Source organism: Paroedura picta, chromosome 5 (assembly GCF_049243985.1).
Source record: "Paroedura picta isolate Pp20150507F chromosome 5, Ppicta_v3.0, whole genome shotgun sequence".
Classification (NCBI taxonomy): Eukaryota; Metazoa; Chordata; class Lepidosauria; order Squamata; family Gekkonidae; genus Paroedura; species Paroedura picta.
The window spans coordinates 87,827,240-87,855,170 of NC_135373.1; the positions used below are offsets into that span (position 1 = coordinate 87,827,240).

The 27,931-nt window shown below is 38.9% G+C and overlaps 1 protein-coding gene and 1 pseudogene across 16 annotated transcripts in view; both read right to left on the reverse strand.

Moving 5' to 3' along the window:
* Window positions 1-27,931, reverse strand: part of PPFIA2 (PPFI scaffold protein A2) — a 230,818-nt gene that overhangs the window by 26,258 nt on the left and 176,629 nt on the right. For 14 of the 16 annotated variants that reach the window (XM_077338920.1, XM_077338917.1, XM_077338923.1 and 11 more), the window contains 9 exons: window positions 25,383-25,445; window positions 21,593-21,684; window positions 20,213-20,348; window positions 18,099-18,319; window positions 17,199-17,436; window positions 15,816-15,845; window positions 14,559-14,689; window positions 12,160-12,314; window positions 9,244-9,337 (listed from right to left, as the gene is read on the reverse strand). In XM_077338920.1, the coding sequence (XP_077195035.1) occupies window positions 9,244-9,337; window positions 12,160-12,314; window positions 14,559-14,689; window positions 15,816-15,845; window positions 17,199-17,436; window positions 18,099-18,319; window positions 20,213-20,348; window positions 21,593-21,684; window positions 25,383-25,445 (1,160 nt within the window). The remainder of the gene's footprint in view (window positions 1-9,243; window positions 9,338-12,159; window positions 12,315-14,558; window positions 14,690-15,815; window positions 15,846-17,198; window positions 17,437-18,098; window positions 18,320-20,212; window positions 20,349-21,592; window positions 21,685-25,382; window positions 25,446-27,931) is intronic. The other 2 variants (XM_077338919.1, XM_077338924.1) reach the window with 1 other exon arrangement.
* On the reverse strand, window positions 7,947-8,016 carry LOC143839189 (U5 spliceosomal RNA; annotated as a pseudogene).

Here is a 27,931-nt window from a genome sequence, read left to right on the forward strand (position 1 = left end):
TCAAACTGGCCTAAATGTCAAGAATTCTCATAGGTCTCAGAGACACCCAATCCTGGTTCCCTATGTCAGAGGAGTGACCCTGCAACCACTGGCATGCAAAAAGTCTGTAGACAGTCACTATCAAGAGTGACAGTTCTTTATTTTCAATGTCTTCTCAAGAGCTATATATGAAATAAATAAGAGTTATTGCTAAGGAGAGTCACCACTATAACTTTAAATGATTTGCACCATTTCACAGTATATCAGGGCTAATCAATGGTAGGTCTAGAAGTAATCACACCACTTATAATTCAGTTCTGCACAATAATGAAAAACACTGGCTAATTCCTTTTAAGAAATATGCAAATGAGGAAGAAGTAAGGTTAGCATTAACACAGAGGGAGTTTTATTTGGGAACACTGGTATTTCGAGAAGATACTGATTTTTGTTCCCATGAAATAGATTATCAGTCACATTCTCTACCAAATAACAGGTAAAGTGGGGAGATTCCAATACAAATTAAACTTACAAGACCCACTAGACAAGGACTCTGTAACAGTTATATTATGAATAGTCTTAGTTAATAGGAACAAATTGTAGAACAGTGGACTTAAATTATATGGTGCAGCTTTACTTAAGAAATCACAAGAAGTTCCATTAAGAAAGGGTCTCGCTCAGTAAAAAACTTTTTTTAGCATAAGGAGATATACTTTTGCATGACTCCTTTTGTTTCTGTAGGGGCTATGCAGAAAATGCTCACAATGAACTGGGCTCCAGTTGACCTAACCTGCCCAGATAATGCACTTTCAATGCACTGCCGAACCACACAGAAAGTGCACTGTTGAATGTGTGTGGCAGGTCAATAAACTTGGGTATTTGTTTCTGTATCTTTATGAAACAGTCATAAGTTGATCATTTTCATGTAGGACTTTATATATAAAAAGTATAACTGTATTTCTAACTAACATGATCAGATTTTAACATTGGTAAAGCAGGACACCATTGACTGGGGAGGTTCTTGATTTAAACATTTGGTCTATATGGAGCAACAAAAATTTTCATAGAATGCATAGAACAGATAGAATGCAAAAATAGTATTGTAATATATATATTTTAATTTCAACATAAGTACAATTTGCCAGGTGCCCCCAGATGTCCCTCCAAAAGTGGGTCAATCTGGTCACATTATTTCTAACACAATTTGATAGCATTATAAAAATCCTCTAAAACTCTGTCTAATAGAATAAATTGGATCTAAACCTCTATTTCATGAAAGAAAGCTTTTCTATTTTAGCAAGGGAGGGGTAATTTCCACTGGTTCCCCTTTATTTCTGCAGCCCTCCATTTCACATTGTTTATAAAAACGCAGGTGCTATGACATGAACCAGTCTATAACAATGATCTATACTACAAGCAGAATACTGTTCTTAGCTGTTTGTTTTTTTTAAACCCAACCCACTCTATTTCTTGGATATGCTTCATGCCAGGGCCAATGTGTTAGAGTGTCACGGTTTGCACCCTTTTAAACCCACTAATTTCAATGGACTTAGAAGGGTGAAATGCTGTTTTAGGAATGCCCTGCCAGTGACCCCAAGCCAATCACTCTTAACCAGCTTCTTACTCTTATGTCACCCAGAGAAAGGGTGGGATACAATGTGATGGGCGGGTTAATTTACCACTTATTTGTTTAATGTAGAGTCCACATTTCTCAAAGAGACTGGAGGGGGAAATACTTGCCTGTACTTAATCCCAGTTAATTAACATAAATAAACATCCATATGCCCAATTAACAAATCTTCTTTTAAAAGTTTTGCTTAAATAGCAATTTGCTCATGTTTGCTTAAATAATGCTGTAACCATGGGATAAAAATACATATGCGTACACCACAAGGTAGTGAGTATGGTTCCTTTTCTTAAAAGAATATGTTCAGTAAATATAAAGAAAGAATAACTGCAGCTTGGATTTATTATAAGAATGAGTTACCCCATCTCCTTCTCACCAAACTAAAGGCTTTTATAAGCAGGCTCACTGAGGTGATACAGTTCATGTAATTCTTTATATGTTGCATGGGAAAATTATATAAGGCCTGATGAATTTTAAACTTTAGCCAAATTAAGAATAGTAATAAAATATATTTTCAACTTGCAAATGATTTGAATTGGCAAGAACTGAAAGCAAGAGTGGAAAAGTTGACACAAAAATCCTGTTGTTTCGTATACAGCTCATATAAAACAATGGAAAGAACAAAAACTGAGTAAACTATTAGACCTACAGCACAAAGGTGCCATGATGCCTTTATTTCAGGTATCTAGGATTTCACCCAGTTCATTTCATATGTAATTACTGGGTAAAAAGAAACATGAGTATACCCTGAAAAGGCTTCAAATGCTGCCCAGCTTAAAATATTTAAAAATAGAGTTTAACTTTCCACATAGATCTGCAACGTAAAGTGGTTATATAAAAATAAAACAAAAAGAATAATAAAAGAAGGAAGCAAAATAAGAAATTCAAACATGGTGCTGAAAATGGTCATGATCAGCAACCATTGTGGCTTGACTTACCCAGAAGTGCTTTTCATGAGATGAAGAGAGATGGATGGAAAAGAAAAGCACACAATCATTAATGAATATATGGCAATCCATAACGGAAATTATATGATAGACTAAGAAATAAAAGAAGAAGCATAGTAAGAATGGCATTTTTTTAAAAAAAGAAGCATTGTTTCTTTTAAAACTAAATACATATCCCCATAAAGAGTAAATGCATTTAGCTAGCAGCTAATTATAAAAAGATTAGAATTTTCATCGGTCAGTGTAGCTTCCACAACTTTTGACATGTGTTCTTCATGCCAAGATCATGTTCAACCGACAGCACTTCAATTTAGAATATACAAAACTGGTACAATTGCCAAAAGAAAAATAGCCTTACTCAATGTATAACCTTACTAAATGTATAAGGCTAAATAAATGTATAATGTGCATTCTTGGACTAAGTGGCCAGGACATTATGAAATAGCTGATAAGGACTAGGATTTCTCTTGTGCATCTTTCAGGGCACTCAAGAAAGCCCAACCCTGCATTTGCCTGAGGGAAAAACAGCATATATAACTAGACTCTAAGGGCTGTAAATTCATCTGTTTTGACTGACACTGCTGAATCTTGTATTTTACTTTGTTCTCGGGGAGGAAGGAGCAGGTTATGGCCATTGCACAGAATAAATACTCCAGTGGTGGATGTTAGCACTAATAACATATAATGGCTTCTTATGATTTCTTCCACAAGAGAAACAGTTAGAATTTCCATGGCACAATAGGCTAGAGTGAATAATGGACAATTAAGAGTAGTTAAGAGGCATGAAATAATAAACGTTTTTAAGGGCTCAACAAAACCATGCACCCTTAGGGGCTAGACTAATTTCAATAATAAGAAAAAATAGGTGGATAGTAGTGTTAGCTTTATGCAATTAATATAATTTTGATTTTTTTTGCAAAATTGCACTTAATTATGAGACTCATTTAAAGTGTACTTGACAAACAAGCCAAACAAGTCTGGTTCAAAAGTCAACAAAAATTTAAAGGACCAAATAGAACATGAGAGTGGTATGAAGTGAGGATATCTATACAAAGTTTGAAACATTCTATACCAAAAAGGCTCTTGTAGCGCTTAAAATGCCCCCTCCAAAAGCAGCCTTATCTGCAGCAACTGCTATTCATAAAAACAAGAACATCAGAACAGCCATAACACAAACTGTACAGAACAAACTAAATATCAGAGCATATATCAATTCAATGGATAACTGAACATAAACTGAGTTCTTATATATTTTATTGTATTCTTATCTCAGATTGTAAATCACTGCAAGCTGGCCTTGCTGAGAGTGTCAACCAACCAACCCACCCAGCCCAACCACCCAACCCAACCCACCAACCAATCAGCCAGCCAGCCATCTAGCCTAGTTGATTTGGGAACCCCTGAGGATTTGCATGGCTTCTGGAAGGACAGATGGTGAGCCCATCTTGCTAACATTAAAGTGGAACTCTCTCTGTGTTCTAGGAATGGGAGCAAGGACTTTCAGCCTTTGAGCCTGCCTGTTGGAAAATTCAGGAATTCAATTATCTAGCATCCATATCTCTTCACAGGGCAGAGAGAAAGCCTGTTTTTATTGGCTTCTGAACACCAGTTGCCCAGCCCTGGAAAACGTAAGTGGGTGAGTAGCACCTAGGTTTGCCAACATCCAGGAGGGTCTGACACTCTCTTGGTATTATAGTTGATCACAAGAATATAGAGATAAGTTCCTTTGGAGAAAATGGCTGCTTTGGAGGGTGGAGTCTATGGTGTTATACCATGCTGAGTTCCCTTGCCTCTCCAAACCCCACCTTATGTCCAAATCTCCACAAATTTTGCAACCCAGAATTTTAGGAGCACCAAGTATAGTCCTAACACAGTCATCCTAGTTACTCATGCTACTTAGTCTGTTTTCCGATCACCTCTCTGCCTACACCCCTCAGAGAGCCTTATGCTCTGCTACTACCCACTGCCTAGTGATCCCTGGGCCCAGGGAAGCTCACGACCTCAAACCAGGGCCAGAGCTTTCTCCATTCTGGCAACCACCTGGTGGAATGAGTTCCTGGCAGAGATCAGAGCCCTAGTGGAGCTTAAACAGTTCCATAGGGCCTGCAAAAATGTGCTCTTCCACCAGGCTTTTGGTTGAGGTTGACCTGAATTCAATCACTTCCCATTAACCCCTGAGCCCTCCTCCCATGAGAACCACCATATGTCCATTCTATGGGGCCATCAGTATGTTACAGTTAAAATGGGATGTTCTCATCATGTTTGTTCAATTATGTTACTGTTCTCCTCTTATGACTGTTTTACTATTGTTCAGTTTATCATGTTATCTGTACTATTTTTCCCTCTCCAGTTCCATGTAAACCACCCTGAGCCTCAGGGGAGGGCAGTATATAAATATAATAATGAATGAATGAATGAATGAATGAATGAATGAATGAATGAATGAATGAAACAAAGTGAGAAAGGGTATCTCTAGTTCCCAGCGATTCCTAGAGCTAACCTATGTCACATCCTGGTTTTTCCTTAGAAGTAACACAGTGGCATTGCCAGTGTTGCTTTTTCAATTTTATTTTTCTTCCACTGCCACTCAGATCAGCAGCAGGAAAGAGGGTTGCTGGTGGGAGATCTCTTATCTTGGCCTAGTCACTAAAGACCTGACCTTGAAGTCTATGTATATATATGAAAACTTTTTTTTTCATATACTGACTTTTAAAGTTTAGCTGATAAAGGTCTCATTGTATTCTTCCAAACAAAAGCCTCATAGGACATATAGGCTTGCTGTGTGTACTTTGAAAAAGGGCTGTCCAGGGAAAAGTGAGGAAGGAGCAGAGGGCATTGGGGATGCATGAAAAAGTTTTAATCAACATCTGAGAACCTCTTATCTAGCCAATTCAATAGACTGAAAAACTCCCAAGTTATATGCGAAGACTTTATGTTCAGGATGGTATGTAGCTCAAGAACTAATGCTGCATAATAAATGAAAAAATGTAGTGATACAGTTTTTAAAAAGGATTATTTCTGAAAACAGATTCAAGAATTAATTTTAAAAGGCTATAAACCTTAAACAAGCTCTCTCTCCAAAGAAGTTAATTACAACCATCATAACTTTTGATTTCTGCTTCCATTCCATGAAGGCAAACTTTATAGTCAATCAATGCAACTATTTTTGAGTCTGCAAGGTCTATATCAGGTGTTTAACCTTTTTGAGCATGCATGCACCTTTGGAATTCTGACACAGCAATAGTAGTGTAGCCACAAAATGGCTGCTCTAGGAGGTGGAGCTAGCTACAAACTGGCTGCCACAGATTATGTTCAGCAAAACTGTGAAGATCCTTGATCTCAGGCAAAAGGCTGAGGAGTCATACACTGTGAAGATCCTTGTGCTCTAATGGCAGCTGCTACCAAAGCAAAACCAAAAAGGGAAATCAAAACCCAACCTAATCAGAAAATTTAGGAACCAAAAGGTTGAGCTGCAAAAACAATTTTTCGGCATCGAAATGCATTTGGTCCATTCTCTGTTGGTCTATTCCATCTGCAGTTAGAAATGTGATGCTTTAAAATTATGATGACTAATACATTAAATTAGTGTCCTTTATGTAATAAATATTTGAATTTTTTTAAACATTATTTTTGCAGCTCAACCTTTTGGTTCCTAACTAAGCTGCTTTCAAAACAACATCTTTTAAAATCTGCACAGCCAATCAAATCTGTAATAGCCAATTAGAAGCCTTTCTGAACAAAAGTTCCATCTGTCCCCACCTACTTTCTAAAATCACTTGACGGGTACCAGGAGAGGTTATAATATATAATATAATTAATATAGTATACTATTAAGCATGGGTTCCCAGTGGGTGCCATGGTGCCCACTACTGACACATTTCCTAGGGTCCACCAAGTGTTTTTAAAAGTGGGTGAGGCAAGACGATGCTTATATTTTATTATTTGGAAGCATTTTTGTACCATATTAATGCTAACAAACAAAAAACTCTTTAAACTGTACCATGCAGTTTCTCTTGAAAAGCACAGGAGATAATTAGCAGCAGCACAGAATCCTGAAAAAACCTTAAGCATAACAGTTCTCTAGGCCAGTAATACAGCAAATATATTCAAGACAGTATTTCCCTATTGAATTATTGCACAGCCTTAGGAGAGTGCCTGAGATGTTTCTTAATGACCAATTATACATGGGATGGAATGCCCGGGTTGGTTGAGACAGTGCTGTGGGGCTAATCCCCAATTATGCTTGATGTCACTGCCATCCCAGGCGCTGCCCAGCTCTGGCCCAACTCAGGTCCTCAGACGGCTCGTGGGTACCATCTGGGGCTAGGTTGGGCCAGCTATGTTCATAATTGCAAGAGCCAGGCTTTTGGGCCTGGCTCATACCCCGACCTCTTCTGTCCCTGCAGGGACACCACATGTCCCACTCAGCTCCGCACCCCTGCCTTGGTGGGAGAGTGGCATGCCACTCCCTGACATTATGCAGTGGTGCCCCATGCCCTCCACTCCTTCCCCACTGTCACCGGGCAGCGCACTGAGCTTTCCAGCCCTGGTGTTGTGTGCATGCACATGCTATACCAAAGCAGTCCACATATGCTGGGGGAATCCCTCCCCCCATGTGTACACAGAAAGCGGCAGAGCATTCCACCCCAGTGTAAGGATCTGGCAGCAGCCTGGCATGGTTCCTGCTGTGCATAATGGGTCCATGTGGTACACTAGGGATAGACATGAACCAGCTCACAGTCCCTGATGGATTTTGGCCAGTTCATGGTTTATGAAGAGCAATCAATGGCAGGTCAACCAGCACAAATTGGTTGTGGAATTTGTGCTGTTTGTGGAAATTTGTAGTGGTTTGTGAGCAGGTACATTTCCAGACAGTCTCTACACAATCTAAATGTTTACCAAACTTCAAATCAATTGGAAGGGGGGCAGGATTTGGAGGGCATGTAGAGGAGGCATCTGAGGGAGATCCCCTGTGACGTTGATGTCTCTAACTTGCACAGGATCCATTTTATGCACTCTTGAACATGCATCTGTCAATCGCTCAGAAAGCATTTTTCTGGGGGCATTGACTTGAGGGGGGCATAAATTCAATCCTTGGAGTGCAAATATGGAGAGCAGGTAGAAGAAGAAGAAGAAGAGTTGGTTCTTATATGCCGCTTTCCTCTACCCGAAGGAGGCTCAAAGCAGCTTACAGTCGCCTTCCCATTCCTCTCCCCACAACAGACACCCTGTGGGGTGGGTGAGGCTGAGATCACTGCCCGGTCAGAACAGTTTTATCAGTGTCATGGCGAGCCCAAGGTCACCCAGCTGGTTGCATGTGGGGGAGCGCAGAATCGAATCTGGCATGCCAGATTAGAAGTCCGCACTCCTAACCACTACACCAAACTGGCTCTCATCATAAATGTTCCTCTCCACGGAAATCTTTAGTAAAAGGCGAAAGATTTATGCGATCTGAAGAGAAACCTGGTTCATGCCCAACCAGGTAGAGATTTAGCTGGAGTTCCCCTGCAGTTTTGGTGTCTCTAGCTTCCACAGGATCTATTCTATATCCTCCTGAACCTACCCTGTCATTTCCCAGTAAGCACTTTCCTGGAACACCTTCCTTGGGGGGCCATCACATGGAATCCATAAATAAAATTTACACCAGTCTTGCAAGGCAGGGAGAGGAGAATCAGCTGGAGATTTCCCACAAATTTGGTGCCTCTAGCATGTTGGGGGTGGGTGGGTCTTCTACCATATCACAACCCTCACAAACTGAACTGGTTCATTTGGCAGCTAAAAGTTCATGAAGAATCATGATTCCTAAATTAGGCACAGAACTGAACTCATTTTCCTGGTTCATGCCCATTTCTATGGTATACTATACATCTATTTTATTTATAAAACCAATGCTCATTTTCCTTTTTCAGTCAAAAAACTGTCATCTAGAGACCTTTCAATGTGTACAAGAAAGATATGTTGATTAATGAAAGAGGGCAAGAGAAAAAGGTTACTGAGACAAAAATCAATTTTAAATTATTAAGGATGTAATTATGACTTTAATGACTTTTGAACTCTGTAGATAATGGGGTATATGCATAATCATCACAAGGTCTAACTCTGATTTCTTCTATACATGAGAAGGCTATGAGGAAAATTTCAATTTGAACCAATATGATCCAAATGTTAACACTTTAAAAACACTAAATGCTGTTTTTACAGCTTTTAAACTCTATTTCTTTACATAGCATAGACCCATTGAAAAACAGAAATAATTATATTTTGTCATAGTCTTTTTGGGTGTCTTGAATTATAGTATCTGCTGGAATATATTAGTGTTACGTGTACAAGACAAGGAAACATAATTACGCCATAATTTGTGTATGCCTTGTAACTTTTATGGCATATTTTTTTTACTATCATTAATGAAGAACATTTGCATGTTATAATGGTTTACTCACTGATAAATAAAAACAGTTTCTTTTCCTCATTTTCCACCTTAAGGAACGGAAACTAACTTTTCTGGTTAGTTGTTTGGCACAAGTATCACAATTTGTTTTGCTGACATGCATCTTTAAAATTCTAAATACCATTTTTTTCAGTTACAATAAATTATTATAAAATGTATTACCTACCGGGTTTAACTAAGAGATGCAACTGATACCAACTCAACAATACGGGGATATATTAACATATGATGACCAAGGAACTTACTTTTTCTTAAGTCTTCGATCTTTCTCTGCCTGTGTCCCAAGTTTACCCAATCCCAGAGAATCCTGCACAGCAGCTTCGGTTTCCATGTAGCCTCCTGTGTTAAAATAGGAAAGACATTTCTCCTTTATAATTCTTTTCAACAGTTTTATTAGGTTCACATTTTGTTTGTGAGATTTAAATTTGATGGATGGAGTCCCTAGGACTATAAATTCTATAGCCACTTACTGGTCTGCAATCTACCCTGGGATGAATATGACTATTTACAAGGAAACCATGTTGTAGATTTTAAAGCATTTTTGAAACAATCAAAGATGGATAAATTCAGTTCACAACAAATGTATGTTATTTTAATATGGCAAACATTCAGAGGAAAGTGTTATTATCCAGATGTGTTCTGGAATTTTGTTTTTGTAAATATGTTGAAAAAAAACTCTGCTATGCTAGATGTTAATGCCTACATTAATCATTGGATGTATGTTTGACTTTAAGGATCAATTCCTATGAGGAAAGGCTGTGGGACTTGGGAATATTCAGCCTGGAGAAGAGGAGGCTGAGAGAGGACATGATTACTGTCTTCAAGTATGTGAAAGGTTGTCACTTAGAGGAGGGCAGGGAGAGGTTCCTGTTGGGAGTAGAGGATAGGACCCATAGTAATGGGTTGAAACTACGTGGAAAACTAAATCAGCTAGATATCAAGAAAATTTTGTGCACAGTCAGCGTAGTTCAGCAGTGTAATCTTCCCGCCTAGGGAAGGGGTAAGTTCCCCTTCGATGACAATCTTCAAGCAGTGGCTGAACAGATATTTATTCTGGATGCTTTAGACTGATCCTACATTGAACAGGGGGTTGGATGAGATGGCCTGTATGGCCCCTTCCAACTCAATGACTCTATGCTTCTATGACACACACAATAGAAGATGAAGAAACAAAAGGAAATTATTAAAGTAAGCTTTAAACAAGAAATTAAAAAAATACTTTTAAGCAAGGAAAAAGAGAATGTATTACCCTGCAGCACTAAGCCAGATATAAATCACTGGTGCTTTTTTGAAATTTCTTGGTGAATTCTCATGGGGGTGAGGAAAAGACAAGCCTGTGAAGCAGGACCAGCCTTTTTATCTTGCTAGGACTCAGTTGTCTGGTAAAATAACCACTGGCTCTTTACCAACATTTTCTTTTAATGTTTGCAGGCATGAAGGAAAATATAGAATGGCAAGAAGTTCCTCAGCTAGTGACCCAGGAGTGCAGGGACCATCCCGATTTAAACTGCCATTTCCTCTGGAGTAATTGATGACTCACAAAAGGTAAGTGCTCCCCTGGGTGTGAGTTGGATTCTGATGGCTGAGCTTTTCATAACTCCTACCCAGTGTCTTGCTTGGATATCTCCATTGTGTTTCTGAATTCTAGCTGATCAAGGCAGCCTCTGTTCATCTGGCATTTGCCTGCCCTTTCTGGTCTGCCAGTATTTATATCAGGCTGAGAAAGGCATGAGGCCAATGTCCAGACACTGTGGGGGCTTCTGGTATCACAATTATCAACAGTGGTGCATTTAGGAAATGTCAGACTCTGATTTATATTCTTATGGCCCCTGTTAGATGTCAGTGTACATCTTTGAATGCAAAACTAGAGCCTGCTTCAGGGGTTACTCTGTTGAACCTGTGAGCTAGGATAGAACTTCTGCCCCAAAATCTTGGCACTATTACATTCTGAAGTTTTAAGCTGAAAACTGGAGCTAATAAAACATGTAAAGTTTTCCAGAGGGTTAGACATGATATTTTAAGTATTTGCAATCGGTGCAGGTGGAAAGCTGTGACTATTTTCTAAATAAACAGAAGCTTTTATAAATATCAAACTTCATCTGGGTGTTCTGCTACATCTTGTCTGTAAAATTATAGAAAGTAAAGTACAAGTATCTGCTTTAAATTTAAAGGAAATGCTGTAGAGCTACCTAAAATATTACAAGTATAATGTCAACTGACAACAATAAAATTATGAAGTACAAGTTATTATAGATTAATATAAGTTGCATTGTAACAGGCTTCATCGAGACATCAAGGTCAACAGCATCTGTTTTATGTTTCCTAAATGATGTTGGAGCATTGTGACTATATGCAATAATTTTATTAACAAAAAGGAAACTGTTCTAAAATAATCTCCTCAAAGAAAGCATTTTTTAAAACTCTTGAATAATTTTTGAAGCTGTTCCAGAGATGTGTGAGAGAATAGGCGAGGAGGGGGGGGGAGCTGTTATGGCCTGATCTTTTTCTTTGATACAGAACTTTGATTACAATGAGTGACAAAAGATGACAAAATAAGCAGGAGAGGGATATTGTCAGTTACTTGACAGGTTATGCCCATTTAGACTTAATAATAAAAGAATAGGGGGTCAACATTACTGGCACATTTGACAAAAGTATGGGTAATTGTTTATTAGCAGAACAATGAAAAGGGATAACAAACCTTGGGACCAAGCCCTCCCCACACAACAGGATGGAAGAACTTCTCAGTTTCACAGTGCTCCAAGTTCTTGCTAACTATGTTTTCAATCCGATGGATGTTAAAAATCACAAGTGATTATGATGGGGTATGTGTTTGTTGTCCAAGGACTTTATCTACATGGTGTTTCATGGCTAATCATTTCAAAACAAAGGAATGATTATAAAAAAAACATGACCTACATAAACAAACAAACAAACAAACGCACAAAAGAAACTTCTCTCAGGCCATTTGTTCGTATAGAAAAAATGGATTTCATGACAGACACTACTCGTTACAATGATAGGAATATGTGGGAAAGATTTCACCACTTTAAAAGGGGGGAATGAGTGCTTGGAAAACAGAAACAAAAAAGAAACCACGCCATAAGTCAAAAACAACTGGGAACCCCAGAGGCCTGAGCCTGTTGCAACTAATTCCTTACTGAGCTGTCCAAGCCGAGCCTTCTCTTTTTTACCAAACAAACGTCCTATTGAAGACTTGATTCCTTTCTTCTTGGGAGCTTTGTGCAGGGAATCCTGGCTGCTACTGACACTGCCAAGACCAATGCTGTCTGGCTCCAAGGAAGCAGGCAAACTGCTAAAAAATGTACAAAAGAAGAGATTAGATGTTAGTCTCCTTAGGGGGCCCAATCTCCTCCTAAGCAGCAAGTGTTAAACAAATCATCTGGATTCTAATAAGAGTGTTCATAATTGGAAACATTAATTAAGTTATTGATGGTTCCTTTCCTATATCACATTTAATATTTAGAACAGCACAATGGCTAATTTTCATGCCTCTCTAATGCCCTTAAAGGTGATTGAATCAAACAAAGTGATAGACTGGAGACATCATTTATCAAACTTTTATTAAAATCATTTCAACCAGAACAGTTTTAAATGTTTTGATACGATCCAAACTGATATCAGTTGTGAAGAAGACTGGTAAGACCTTTTTTTTTGGTGCACTCCCCACTTTGAAAAAGGAAAACACAAGACTGCTGGGTGGGCAGGACAGCATGATGCTGCCCAACCAATCAGTAGGAAACTTGGCACTATCTATTGAAAGTCAGTACTCTCTCACCTTCCCTCCTTTTACTCAAAGAGCTGCCAAACCCTTCCTCCCTTTAAGTACTGTATGGGAATAGCTGATTGCTGCTGGGAAAAGCAGGAATTGGGTCTGACTCCAATTGGCTTTGAGAGCGTCCTTTTTCACCTGCTTCATACCATATGCTGGGGAAGGGTTTGGGATTAAATAAGCCTGGTCGGAGAACACTAGAAAGGCCCTAACTAAGAGCCAAACTGTAATTGATGGAAGGCACAGATTGGACACACAATTATGGTGGCTTCAGAAATTCTTGTCCCCCCCCCTTTTCAAAATAGCCAAACGTAGTCCAATTCAAGTTCCTCTTCAGTTTAAGTGTTTGAATAGGGAATTCACAATCCTGAAGCATCATGCTGACTGGTGCAGGGAATGGCATTGATTGGTGGCATCTCTATGTACAATTTTAGCATGCAAAGAGCAGCTGTCTAATGCTTTTGATTTGGAGCCAGGGTGGGATTGCACAAATACTAGCAAAATCATCAGGTAGCCTCTTAGGGAAAATATCCACTGCAGTTCAGCCTTTTATATGATGAATAAGCACTCAGTTTAATCCAATTTTAGTCGTCGTGCTTTCTTTTTTGGGGTGTGGGATCAAACATTGTTTCCACCACCCTCAGGGGGGATTTTTGTCTTACCTGATATTCCTCTACATTGATCAGGAGGAAAGTTATATAATGAAAGGTAATTTCTTCCTAATAGATTTTGAGAGGCTCTTCACATTTTCCCAAAGCAACCAACAATAATCCCAATTCCATAGTGTATAGAAGAATGATGTGTGAGTGACTGCACATTAGTGGCATGCTGTATCTGACATAGCAGTGGTCTGAAGCAATCCTGGTTCTATGTGACAGTATGTAACCAAGTCCTACCAAATGCCACAACATATTCTAAATTATGTTCACAGATCATATATCTGAAACTTTCAAAAGTTCAGAGGTATAGAATTCACACAGGTTGCCACTACTGTTAAAAATCACTGCCCTATCTTGGCCCGCTATCATATCTATATAACCCAACAAACATCCAAGTTATACTTCTTGCTAAATTTAGTACATGAACACTTATTGCTGTCATTACCCCCTCCTTGGAATTGCTAAATCCATAGTGTATTGATAGAGGATTGCAGTATACCTGGATTAATGAGGCCCTGATCTCAGAGAAAGCATTCTTCCTTGGGAATGAAGCCTTAGGATCCTCAGATTTTGGACTGAGAGGAGATGAGTTCTCCTTTATGGAGACACAAGGAGGATGGACACATAGGAGTTGCCCACATACAAGGAAGGGTCATGGTAGATGGCTATTTTGATATCCTGTGTTGGACCATAAAAAGTTTGGAGGCATGTACTTCGGTAAGAGTGGAAAAGTGAGGAAAGACAATATATGTGGGGACTCAAACCCAGTCTTGGGATAGGACAAACTGAAACCCTGTCTGCTGAGAGAAGAAGAGTAATAAAGTCTGACAAGCAACTTCCACAAAACCCAATGCTACACCACCTTACCAATTTCACTTCCATTTTTTCCTTTTAATAAGCTAGTCCTTATGGATCCTATTGAATTTTTTAAAGTCACAATGGGGGGGGGAATCTAGCTTTGGTTTGGATAAGTTATATTAACATGGCTATCTTACAAGGCATCTTTGCAAGAAGCATTGATCAAGGACACAATAAAAATTAACGTAAAGTAAAATAAATACATCTTATTTAAGTTGTTAATTAATTCCTTAAGGAATGAACTTCTTACCTTCTAGCATCATTGTGGTATGAAGAAGGTAGAGTATGAGTCATTCTGATGGCTCGGGGTGTTGGAGGAGGGGAGGTTTCACATTTTATTGTAGCTTTGTCTTCATGCCCATCTTCATCAACTACTGCAATCTACAAATAAATAATTAGCAGAAAATTCAACTTAGAAACCAATTTTCTAAGCTGTGTGCAACTTAATGTGGTGCAAACCTACAACAAATCTGCAATATTTTCTGGGACCTGCTTATAGATGTTAAGAATGTGTTGCAGTGTTTTTATATTTTGCTGCTGAAACAGCAAAATGAAGTTGGAGTCCAGTGACATCTTTAAGAGCAACAAAATTTTATTAAACGTATAAGCATTCATGTTCCTGAAGAAGTGTATAAACTTTGGTAAATAAAACTTTGTTGGCCTTAAAGGTGTCACTGGGTTCAAAATTTTGTATACGTTGATACTGAATTATGTTAACTTTATAAATAGTATATTTGAAGTAATTGGGTTCCCCAATGTGGTGCTGCTAGTAATTCAATTGGTGCTTGGCAAACATTTAAGAAAATGGGTAAGGTCATTGTAAGGAAGGGATTGTCATTGGCTGTCCTCATTCCAAAGACAGGATCTTCCATGCTGAAATAGCAGCTGTTAGCATAGTGAGCAGTCTATAAAGGATGGGTAAGCCATTGGGCTTGTGATCCATTCCTCTTCAGCCTTTCCCCATTTTCATTAGAATTTGTCTTTCCCCCCCACCCTCAATCTTCCTTGGTTTCTTTTAATTCCCAAATATCCTTATATCTCCTTTCCCCAGTTGGGCATTTTTTGTTTGACTCTGCTTCTTTTGGCAGCTATCTTGGGGTACTTGCATGCTATAAAGGTTTTTATTCATTATTCTTCATTAGTTAGTACATCTGAAACCTCAAGAACCTTAACAAAGAACTAGGGTTCTTGGTTTGACTTTCAAATGTTCTGAAGCCTTCTTCCCCCTCGAAACACTCTCCCCTGTAATATCAGAATCTGACAATATCTGGCAATCAGCATGGGAAAGTAATGTGGGAGAGGCTTGGAAGCAAGAGATGCTGATGTTGTTTTAGATATTTTAATAGGTTGATTTTGACTTATGTCATTTTATATTGATGTACACTGGCCCAAGATGGCTGGGCCAAGAGGGGCAGTCTTATACATCTAATTATAAATAAATTATAAATAAATAACATGAAAATAAGGTAAAAGTCATAACACCACATTAAAATAAATGCAAGTATACCTTTCTTCGATGCTTCCTGAGATCACTTGGCTGGAGTTGGTGTCAAAGAAAAACAAAGGAGAAATTTCAAACGAGTATTGATGGCATGATCTTTTTTTCCCCATTTTTCCAACAGAAAATAGCACTTGACATAATTGTAATAAACCCCAAAACATGGTAATTTAAAGATAAACTTTCAGTGTAAATATTCATGGACTAGAGACCTCTTGTTTCTAGAATACCACAAGCCTTGTGCTATCTCTCTATAACAGATTAACACTACTATTGCCCTGGAATGCCCCTAAATAAATGCCAGTCTTGCAATTAGCTATCTCTTCAATTCATTCCATTTATTTTTCTCCCCAATGAATGATGGGATTTGGTATTCTAGATTTAAGTCAGAGCTTTGGAACTAGGAGCTAGCATTAAATTGTATTTCATTAATCTGTTTAAATGATAAACATTTATTTTTAAATAAGACAGCCGTATCCTAATGTGTCAAAATGCACATTTCATATGCATTGTATAATCTCTACTATTTTGACTCCCTTCTGCTAAATGAAGTTTGTTTGTTTGATGGAACTGTCTTCATCCAGTGAGAGGGGCCTGCTTTATAACTGGATTTCACCCATAGAGTCCTCTGTGAAATTCACAATATTAAGACCTCATTGTGATTTTACTGCTTGTATTATATCATTCAAATTTACTGTACTAGAACCTTCAAAATCATCATTTTGGTCTCTTTACACAAATATAAGTTGGTAGGCTAATCTGTCAAGGTTTTCCAAACCAGCAGACAGGGAGCAGTCCTTCACAAAATGTTCTTGCCTGAGAATTTTTATTCTGTGGCCACTATGTAAACTGCAGACCCCTTTTATCTAGGACATTTTCAATCCTGCCATTTCTTCAAGAAACTAAGGGTACTGTACATGATCTCTCCTCCTCCATTTTATCTTCACAACAACCCTGTAATGTAGGTTACTAGGAAAGAATATGTTAGGCCATGGTTACCCAGAGAGCTGGATGGATGAGAAGGCATTAGCACCAGGATTTTCCAGTAGTGATCTGGCACTCAAACAACACTGGCTTTCAATAGACGGAATACAAAGAAATTCTTATAACAATTATTGCTTTGTTGGTGAAATTAAAACTCTGGAAGAATCCTTATCGCAGCAGCTTAACTGTTATTATAATACTGTTTTCATTTCTTACTTAATCTTGCATAACACAGACTGGGGTTTTACTGTGTTTTTTACTAAAATTGACCAAGATTTTACTATACATAAAATTTTATAAAAAGCATATATAAAAATTAATATAGAAAGAAACAAGTAAGAAAAACCAGAGTCATTCTTATTTTATTAGAATAAATCAAGCATTCAGTGAAACGCTGCATGTCCTTACCAGTGTCATAACACCCATTCTATCCATTTCCCTGGCTGGGCTACGGGGAGTGAGTTTTGGGGTTGAGTGCCCACTGGGAGGAGAAGAGCTTGCAAGTGAGGAAGCTGTAATTGAAGCTGTAATGGATGTGCCAGGATGCACCCTGGCCAGATTTAAGCCTTCTAGACTCACACTGGCAACTCTGTTTTCTATTTCTTCAGCACGCAATTCTGTTGACTCTTTTTCTTCTTGGATTAACCTATGCAATATAATTTGGAAGGAAGAAAAGTAAGCAGCCAAAGTCATATCAACAACATTATTTATTGCTTCATTCATTCATGCCTTTTTCACAGAAACTCCTGTGAGTTTCATGGCAGTGTAGGGGTTGGAACCTAGTTTCCCCAGTCCTACTCAGATAATCTTGCTCCCGAGTTCACTGTTGCGAACTTTCAAGTAAGGGTCTTAGGCAGACCCTCTTTCTCTCAGCCAGCCAGAAAACATGGGGATGCTAATACATATCTAACTTGCTTAGTTACAACCTGAGTTTTTTTGATGACTTTATATAATAATTGCAGATTTCAACAAGACAGTGGGTTGAATCCAGACTAAATTGATGCAATATACTTCTGTCAGTGGATCAGAATGTTCTTGCCTGTCTCCCTCCAGCTGAAGCCCACTAAGCTTTTTGAAATGCTGCTCCTGGAGCACAGGGAAATCTCAAGAACCTCATGAGAGGAAAATTGGGGGGTCTGCAAAAGGAAGGGAAAATACTGGATATTATCTTACCCCTTCTGTTAGTGGATTTTATCTGGTACCAACCAATGAATATAAAATGCTTTGAATACTCAGAAAACACCATGATTATATCATCATCTGTTTTTGCAGATGATCACAAAGACCCACACTTTTTCATTAATATACCTGATTTCTTTGTTGATTGCATCAAGTTGCTCCTGAAGCATCATGGCCAGGGTTTGAGCATCAGAATGCCCACTTGGCGACAGAAGATCCATTGAACTAAAAATAGTATCTCTATCATCATCATCAATATCAGACATTTCAGTGTCACTCTCAAATGGATGGCTACTCAGAACCGCAATTGGCTGACTTCTGTTCCACTCATGATCTCCAAGGGATTTGACCTATTCAGAATTGTAAAAACACATGCTGATCAATCTAAAGCAAAATGCTAATTTTCACAGAAGTTCAAAAATGGAGAGCTAGCACTTTCAAAAACTGTTGTAGTGATTAACACCTTTTGGATTTCTCAAGTCACTTTTACAAGAGACACTTAAATCAGTTTGTTAATTTTCTATGGCTGCTTCATGACATCACACTGACCTGCATTTCATGCAGACATGATAATTAGCTACAGTACTTCATAAGTCTATTTCCAATCATAGGAAGAATATGTATCCTATTAAAATTTAGTAGCACCATTCCTGGACATGATCACTTGGATTTAAAAAATGACATTTAAAAATTATATATCAGTTTAGTTTAGTTTTATTTCAACATAAAATCAGCTTAAAACCTTCCCACATACAACAGTAAGATCAATCAATCAGTATAATGGTATCATTATAGTCTGGTTTTGTTTAAGGATTTAGCAACTTGCTGATGTATACTGCATGTCCTCATACAAAATTTTGTGATGTTGCACATTATTTCTGAAGATAGATTAGAGAGAAGTAGAGAGGTTTAGGACTGCTCTGATCTTCCTGATGAGTTTACTATGACTGGTGTGATATTTTGTGAGCAAATGTCATAGTAGGGACAGTGCAACAGTACATGCTCTATGGTCTCAGTCTTTCCCATGTGGCAGGGACAAATCTGTTGTGAATAAGGAATATGAAGGTATCTGCCTTACTAAAATGCTGAAGCATGTTTAGAGACTTCTAGTGCTGCTAAGTAATCTGATGGCAAGAAAAGGGTTGGATTTTTGTGAGGTACATTACAGTGGGATGCTGCTGACTGAAGGAACAGATTGCAAATCCATTGTTTAGGCTTTTTTTTTTTTGCTTTCTAAAACCCTAGATATAATAGGGCTCAAGGGAAGAGACTGTATTATTGTAATTTTCCTTCAACAGTTTTCAGCCAATTTGAATGATAGTTATCTTGAAGAATAAATGGAATAAGTCCTTGGGGGTTAAAGTTCGATTTAACCAGTAAGTGGTTATTTGAACCCATATGCATGCCTCAAATTGAGACCAACCCTGGCTCAGACTGAGGAAATATCAAGGGACTTTCAATATCAATTACAGAAACCTGGATTGCACTGCTTCCAGGAGTTGAAGATATTTGTAAAGACAGAGCTGAGAGCCATACATTCGATGGGCAATCACCTTCCCCTGGAAAACTTTAATTGCTGCAGGGATATAGGAAGCCCCTTTTCTAAAGAAGAAAATCAAAATGACAGGTTATTCTGTTGGCATTCTCAGTCACATGCGTTGCTTGGGTTCTCCACAATTCTGTCAACTGGAAGACTACATCTAAATATTTAAAGGATTTAATCTGTTCAATATCATATCCCTCAATCTGCCACCAGTGTCTCGCATGCCATTTTGTAAAGGTGAAAATTTAGGATTGCAAGAGTCACAAGCCCATTGTTCTGTTATGACTAAACCAAAGGTTTCCATATTTTGAAAAGTAAAAAAGGCCATATTTCCCAACTGATGACTTCAAAGTGATCATTATGACAAATATCATTTTAAATAATCCTAGAATTTAAGCTGTGATAACCTGACAATGCCAAAAGAGGACATGTTAATAATTTGTTAAATAAAAAGAGGACACCTGATAACTCTACTAAAATATACCATATATATAGTCACTATATATATATAGACACACACACACACACACACACAAACACATATATATATATGTGTGTGTGTGTGACTATATATATATAGTGAATATATATATATATATAGTGACTATATATACTATATACTATATATATATAGTATAATGTGACTATTATACCAAAAAGCTTACTGCTTTTAGCAAACAGATTTTAAAAAAACTTTCACCTTTGGTTCATCTCTTCTAATTCCCATTCGGCCTCTTCTAGGTCTTCTTATCACTTTTGTAGATCTATAATCTGGTTGACTATCAACTATTGAGCCCACAGAGTACCTCAGTTCTGCTGATGAATCAAGATGTGGCCTGAAAAATAGGGGCACATGCAAACATATGAACAATAAAAACAAAACAAGAAAAATTAATAATTCCTCAAGTATTTACAACACAGAGAAACGTTCTTCCTATAATCTAATTCCAGTAATAAAGGAAGTAGAATAGATGACTTTCTAATATACTTTGAGGGTAATCAAAGTCTGTGATATTTTTCCAGGAAAGTGCAAATAGCCAGTAAAACTTAATGAGAAATATTGTCTTGAAAGTGAGTGTGGTACAATGGACAGAGTGTTGGGACTGGAACTGGGAAGCCCAGGTTGAAATCTCTGTTCAGTTCACTGCATAGCTTTAGGTAAGTCATTATCTCTCATACTGATCTATTTCACAGAGATACTGTAAGGAATAGGGAAGCATATATACATAACTTTCCCTGAATTTATAGGAGTCGAAAGAATAAACTTTGATTCTTTATTAGACCCGATTCACAGCATGCCAGATAATATTGATGTAAAGATATAGATTTGATTATCTAAAAGGAAGAGTTAGTAAATATTAGTCAAGACGAATACTGTCTGATATACAGCAATAGTTCTCTGAGGTACCAGAGAAAAACATTTCTTAACATCTGGTGCTTGAGATACTTTGAATGGAAATGGCGGGGAGTGAGCCCAAGACTTTTTTCATGCAAAGTTCACATGAACATATGAAGCTACTTTATACTCATTCATACCCTTGATCCATCAAATTCACTGTTATCTACTTGGGCTGGTAGTGGTTCTCCAGAGTCTCAGCCTGAGGTCTTATACATCACCTACCACCAGATCCTTTTAATGAAAATGATGGGGATAGAACTTGGAAAAATATCTAAGATTACAAAGACCCTAATTTGGATGACCCAGGGTAGGTTCTCATCAGATCCTGGAAGTTAAGCAGGGTCAGCCCTTGTTAGTACTTGAATGGGAGACCACCAAGAAAGTTCATGGTTGCTCTGCAGAGGCAGATAATAGCTTTGTTCAGCTATTGCCTAGAAAATCCTATGGTGCCAGCATAAATCGGCTCTGACTTCATGGCATTTTCTGCTACCAAACACTCTCAAGCAAAAGTTTCCCATTTTCAGCTACTAGAGGAAACATACTACAATCAGAATTCTGAATCATGCCCACAATGGTTATGATCAAAGCAATGATATTTTCAAAGATTACACCTTTTGAATGGTATGCAATGAGCAATATTTTAAATGTCACTTTTAAACTATTAGTGTTTTCTCATTCTACCTTGACAATGTGGGATCAATCAAAGACCCTGCTCTTATTTTCAGTTGGTCAAGTTCAGCTCTCAGCTTGTCTATTTCTTCTGCCAATCTCTCCTAAAAATTAAAAAAATATATCAGTGGGAAATATTTTGTATTATATAACATTTTATATGGATAAAATTGACTGGGATCTCTAATCTCTGTGAAAGAAAGGACAAATTTATCCCACTGAAATGTTACAGTTTGGGTTAATAACTGATCATATTTACTTTTTATGGCACACATTGCAATTTGGAAAATAATAATTTTAATCAGTTTGACAAAACATGCTGTGACGGAGTTGTAATAAAAGAAAGTATCCCCCCTAAACATTCATCTGTGTTTGCCTGTAGAAACCCTCATGTGTAGAGTTAATCCTTCAGAGAAACAAAAGGGATTTGACTGGCTGATGCAAGAGGGAGAAGTTACAGAAGCTAGACGGGAAAAGCTGCTGTAAGAGAGAGTTCTGGTCAGACTTCAGAGCTGTTTAGTCAGGGAAGTCTAGGACTAAAACCAGAGTGTGAGGGAGATGAGCTTTCACAGGATACTCGAGGGAATAACAGAGAGAGGAACCTGGGAAATTATCCCAAACCTAGGTGTAAACTGCATGGAGCTTTTATTCCAACCCCAGATCAATTCAGTCCCTGCCCTCTACACAGAATGTGATTTCTGTTTGGATTTTGGGCAATTTAAATTTTCCTTCTGCAGCAAGAAGGATTGATCCGGAGTGACCCTACCTTTATTGTGCGATATCTCAGAGTGCTGTTAATCCTCAATATCCATTTGGGAAAGAAAGCTCTGTGGTAGAGAACCTCTGATAGGCTACACCTGGTCATGTTACATGCTTGCCTTAAAGGAGAAGCCCCTAATTTCTCTTAACTTCTGCCGGTCCTGATCTTCATGGTTATTCTCTTCTGATGTTCATGGAATATTTAGTTGTCACCATTAACATCCTTTTCTATCACTTTAAAGTTTAAACAAGAGCTCCAAATGAAAAAAACAAAGGCTAAATCAGTTCCAGTAGGACTTAATCCTGAAACTGTGGAAGGAAAGTACGATCATACTAATAGTTCATGCATTTCCCTGACCTTCATGTACTGATTACCATTATGTGCACTCAAAGCTAGGGTGCAAATAGTGGGCGTGATGTTCTTTCCACTCTTGCATTAATAGCTTGTATATGATGCAGTATAGACATAGCTGTGATGGACAAATGTTAATTTTCTAAGCCTCCCCAAATAACTGGGTCACTAAACCCCCTCAAACATTATCTGACTTGAATTGGGGTGGGATGGCAGATTGTATAACTGTTTCTAGCATTAATTATAGAAAGTTGGGACAAGTATAACTTGAAGAGCCTATGCCATTTCAGGCACCTTTCTTTTAAAAAATATGGTTCTTAAATTACAAAAGGGAACAAAAGGAACGAACCCCATGAGTCACTGTGAGCATATAACCTCACCCACTCCTTCCAAACATTTTAGGAACAAAATGGCAGCTAAAGTCAAATGGAAGGAAGCATGCATCTTCATGCACCATTACTCTTAAGAAATGGGGCTGAGAAATTACTAAAATGACTAAAAATAACAAGAAATCCATGAGTCATTGTAAGCTAACCTCATCCATTCCTTCCAAAACAGTTTCTTTCTGGTAACCAAAATGTCAGCTACATTGAAATATATATATTTGTTTTGCAATTTCCTCTATACTTGTCACATTTGGACATCATGGATAGTCATTTTGCCTCTAGACTCAAATACAACCATGTTTCTTTCCCTTATTTCAATTTAATTTGATCCCCCAACTCATTATTTTAGAACAACATGGCTTTTTTTTACATGCTGTAAGGAGGCGATCCCCAACCTGTGGGCTGCGGACCACATGTGGTCCGTCGACTAATTGGAGGTGGGCCGCGAAGGACGCCTTCTCCCCCCCCCCCCGGCCCTTTACAACACACTTCGGGTGTCATTGTCTCCCATCACTCCCAGATGGGACTATCTCATTGCAGAGAAACAAGCTCAGGGTTCCCATTGATTTGTCATTGTCATGAGTTAAAATTTCCATGAAAATAAAATGTTCCTTATGTTCAGTTTCGTGTAGTAGACTTCTAATCTGGCATGCCAGGTTCGATTCTGCGCTCCCCCACATGCAACCAGCTGGGTGACCTTGGGCTCGCCACGGCACTGATAAAACTGTTCTAACCGGGCAGTGATATCAGCGCTCTCTCAGCCTCACCCACCCCACAGGGTGTCTGTTGTGGGGAGAGGAATGGGAAGGCGACTGTAAGCCGCTTTGAGCCTCCTTCGGGTAGGGAAAAGCGGCATATAAGAACCAACTCTTCTTCTTCTTCATTTTTGTGGCGTGTCTGTATCTTATTTTGAAGGGATGTTTAAACATTACCATAGCGATCAGAGAGCGTTAGGGCAGTGGTTGAGAGTAGAGGAGTAAACTACCCCCCCTCCACCGGGCCTCGGTAAAATTGTCAAGCGTTGAGTGGTCCCCGGTGATAAAAAGGTTGGGGACCACTGCTGTAAGGCAAAGACGCATGAGCTGATGGTAGCATGGCAGTGGGGCTAATCCCTGCTTATGTATGACATTGCCGCGAGCCCAGCCCTCTCCAGGCCCTTACCCATTTTAGGCCTCCAATGGCAAGCAGCAAGTGAATGCTGATTTTTCAGTGTTCCCGTTTTTGCTGCAGCTGCCATTGGTGGCCAGGCTGGACCAGGCCTGTGCACACAGTGCGAGGGAAAGGACCAAAAGTGACCTATGCTATGGTGGCTGGGAGGGGACCAAAAATGCTCCACTCAGCTCTGCGCCATTTCATGGCACCAGAGGGTCGAATGGGGTTTTGTTTTGCTCTTTTACATGACAGTGGGATTGTGTTCTCATGCAATCCCACTTTTCTGTAAAATAAACCTCACTGCGGCCCCCCTGCACAGCGGAACCTTTCCTCTTCGGCTGCAGGGAGAGGCATTTTGGCATAGAGCTGGTCCATCATCAACATGTCCTGCACGGGGACACCGAAAGCAGTGCACCAGCTTGCACTGTTGAACTGTGTCCCCCGTGGGGATATAATAAATGGCTGAGTATGCTTCTCTGCTGCAGCACTCCAGCAGCATCCCAGTGCAACTGTTGCCATGCGTAATAGTTCAAAGAGGAAAATGACATTTAGTAGAAATGTCAATAATTAATTTGACTGCTCTAAGCCAATGGGAAATGACAGAAAATATATTGCGCAGCATGACTGTGACTCTGGACCATATGGGGTGGAAAGCCATGAAATAAACAAGCATGGTGCCTCTCTATCCTTCACCCCAAAGCTTGTGTGAGAAAATGTCAATCTAGTCAATCTATAGAGCAATCTTAAGCAGGTCAACTGAGGACTGTACTCAATTCAGTGGGGCCTACTCCCAAAAAAGTATTATTGACATTGCTAAACCTATGAAGAATAGAGAATGCAATAGTTATATAAGGACAAATCAAGTCAGGGGTAGCCTTGTGTAATGACAGCACTCATGTTTGCTCTAGTGTCACTCAACATTTCTGTATCCACTCCCTGAAGGATGAATTTTCATTAGAGTTTTGGGCAAGCTGTGCACAAACAACAGTGTGAAGTTTAAGACCACTGTACTAAAAATACTTGGTCTAATGATATTTAGGAACATTATGAGTGGATGAATTTCCAAAGCAATATTTAGTTCAATTAATAAAAACATCCAACAGTTTTCTTTAAATAAATAAAATTATAATTTGAGAAAAAATACATAAAATACCTTGTCATGTAAAGATTCTTCCAAGTTCTTCCTAAAGCTTTCAGATTCCTGTATTAAAACATTCTAGGAGAGAAAAGAAATTTAAAACTGAAATAAGATACAGCAAAAATCAAGGTAAACAGATCATATTTATTTTTCTAACCCACTGCTCCTTTGAAGCTCATCAGTTTCTAAAAAAGTCATAAATAGCATTAAAGTTCTAGAACAGTTAAAACATTTTAGTGTTATATGTAGATCCATGCATTAACTCAATGACAGGGGAGGGTTTCAATTCTTTGGATGGTATCTTTTCTTCTGATGATTCCTCTCAATGTTTAAGCTGATGTAATGGGTATATATCCTCGGCCTCATCATAGGCCTGGTAGAATAACTCTGTTTTACAGGTCCGGAAGAACTCCACCAAGCTGGGACCAGGGCCGAAAAAACCCTGGCCCTGGTTGAGGCCAGTTTTGCCACTTTGGTGCCAGGGACCCTGAAAAAGTTTTGGACTGCCAACCATAATGTTTTGGGGGATGCATAAATGGAGAGGCAGTCCCACAGATATGCTGGTTCCAGATCACTTGGGGCTTTAAAGGTCAATACCAAAACCTTGAATCTGATCCAGTTTCCAATTTGGAGCCAATGCAGTTAAGTAAGCACTGATGTCACCTTCCCATAAGAAACTATATTGCTGCATTTTGAATCAGTTGGAGTCTCTAAGTCAGTTAGAGAATCCAAGTCAAGAAAAGCCTGACATCGAGCGATTAACAGAAGTCTAACCTGGAGGTGACTGTTGCATGGATCACCTTGGCTAGGTTGGATGTCAAGAGGTAAGGTGCTAGTTATCCTGCCGGGCATAGATGGACAAATGCCAGGTGAGCGGCATTTGCATTCTGGACCTCCATCAATAAGGATGAGTCCAAAATCATGCCCAGGTTCTTGGCGAAAGTTACAGATGTCAGTTGGATCCTACCCAGAGCCAGGACCCTCACCAGCTGCCTCTCAGGATATTTTCCCAGGCAGAGGACCTCTGTCTTTACTGGATTCAGCTTCAGCCAGCTCTGCTTGAGCCACTCCACCATGGCTGCCAAGCAACTCGCCAGATTGTCTGGGGGTGTTGATGGATGGCTGCCCATTAACAGAAACAGCTGGGTATCATCTGCATACTGGTGAAACTAGCCTGCAACTCCAGATCAGACTAGCCTGAAATTCTAGATACTAGCCAGAAACTCCAGATCAGTTGGGCAAGAGGGCACATGTAGACGTTAAGGTCAAGAAAAGTATTGCCCCACAGTTTAGGGCCTGATGCTAGGAAATGGTCCCCCTAACACTAACTTCTGTCCCTAACTGCAGCCATTGTAGGGCCATGCTTCATGTGGGGATCCACATTGGCTAGGTGGTGAGCCAGAGATCTGTTACTGATTGTGGCAAATGCTGCCATCAAATCTAATAAAAACAGCAGCACTGACCCACCTAGATCCAGCTTTCTCTGGAGATCATCTGTCAGGGTGACCAGAGCCATCTCTACCCCATGGCCAGGCCGGAAGCCAAAGTGGAATGGGTCAAGTGTCGATGTATCTTCCAAGAAACATTGTGGCTGTCCTATGACTGCCCATTCATCTGCCGTACCTAGGAACACTAAATGCAAAACTGGGCAATAATTGGCCAGGTTGGAAGGATCCAACTCCCCCTCCTTTTAAGCAGACCTAGGAGTCTTTTTATCATAATTAATGCAATGGCAATGATATATATATATTACCTCAAATACATAATTCCTTTGGCAATACTGTTTTATTATTGAGCACATTCCTGATTTTATTGCATCAAAAGTTATTAATGTTAATACTATTTTCCCATCACATTTTTATCCTGTTGTTCTCAGAGGAATTCAGGGTGACATACCAATTTTCTCCCTCTCACATTGTATGACCTTTTAAAGTAAGTTAAGAAGAATTAATTATTGTCCCCAAGTTATCTAGTGAGGTTCATGAGCAGGTATGGCAGTCCAGATCTTTCCTATCAAACAAGTTAACCACTATATTGTAGTGGTTATAGATTCAGTGTATAGTAGATGTGCTTTTACTTCATTATTTACAATGATAACAAAATGGAACATTTTGAAATTACTGTAATTAGTATAAAAATGAAACAAATTACCTACGTAAACATCCTATACTGAAAAAAGCAACAAAATGTGTGTCATAGACCCTGTTTTCAATATATTTATAAATGATTTAGATGAAAGAATATTAAATTTGCAGATGATACTATACTGGAAGGGGTAGCAAATACAGCAGAAGACAGAGTCAGGATACAGGATGATCTCAAAAGCTGGAAAACTGGGATGAAATGAATTAAATAAATTTCAATAGTGATACATGTAAAGTTCTGTATTTAGGCAGGAAAAATAAAATGCATCATTATAGGATGGGGGAGACCAAACCTAAGTCAGCAGTGTTACTCAGTGGCTAAAAACACAAATGGGATTTTGGGCTGTATCAAAAGAAGTATTGTGTTCAGATTGCATGGGGTGATGGGACCACTTTACTCTACTCTGGTCAGACTTCACT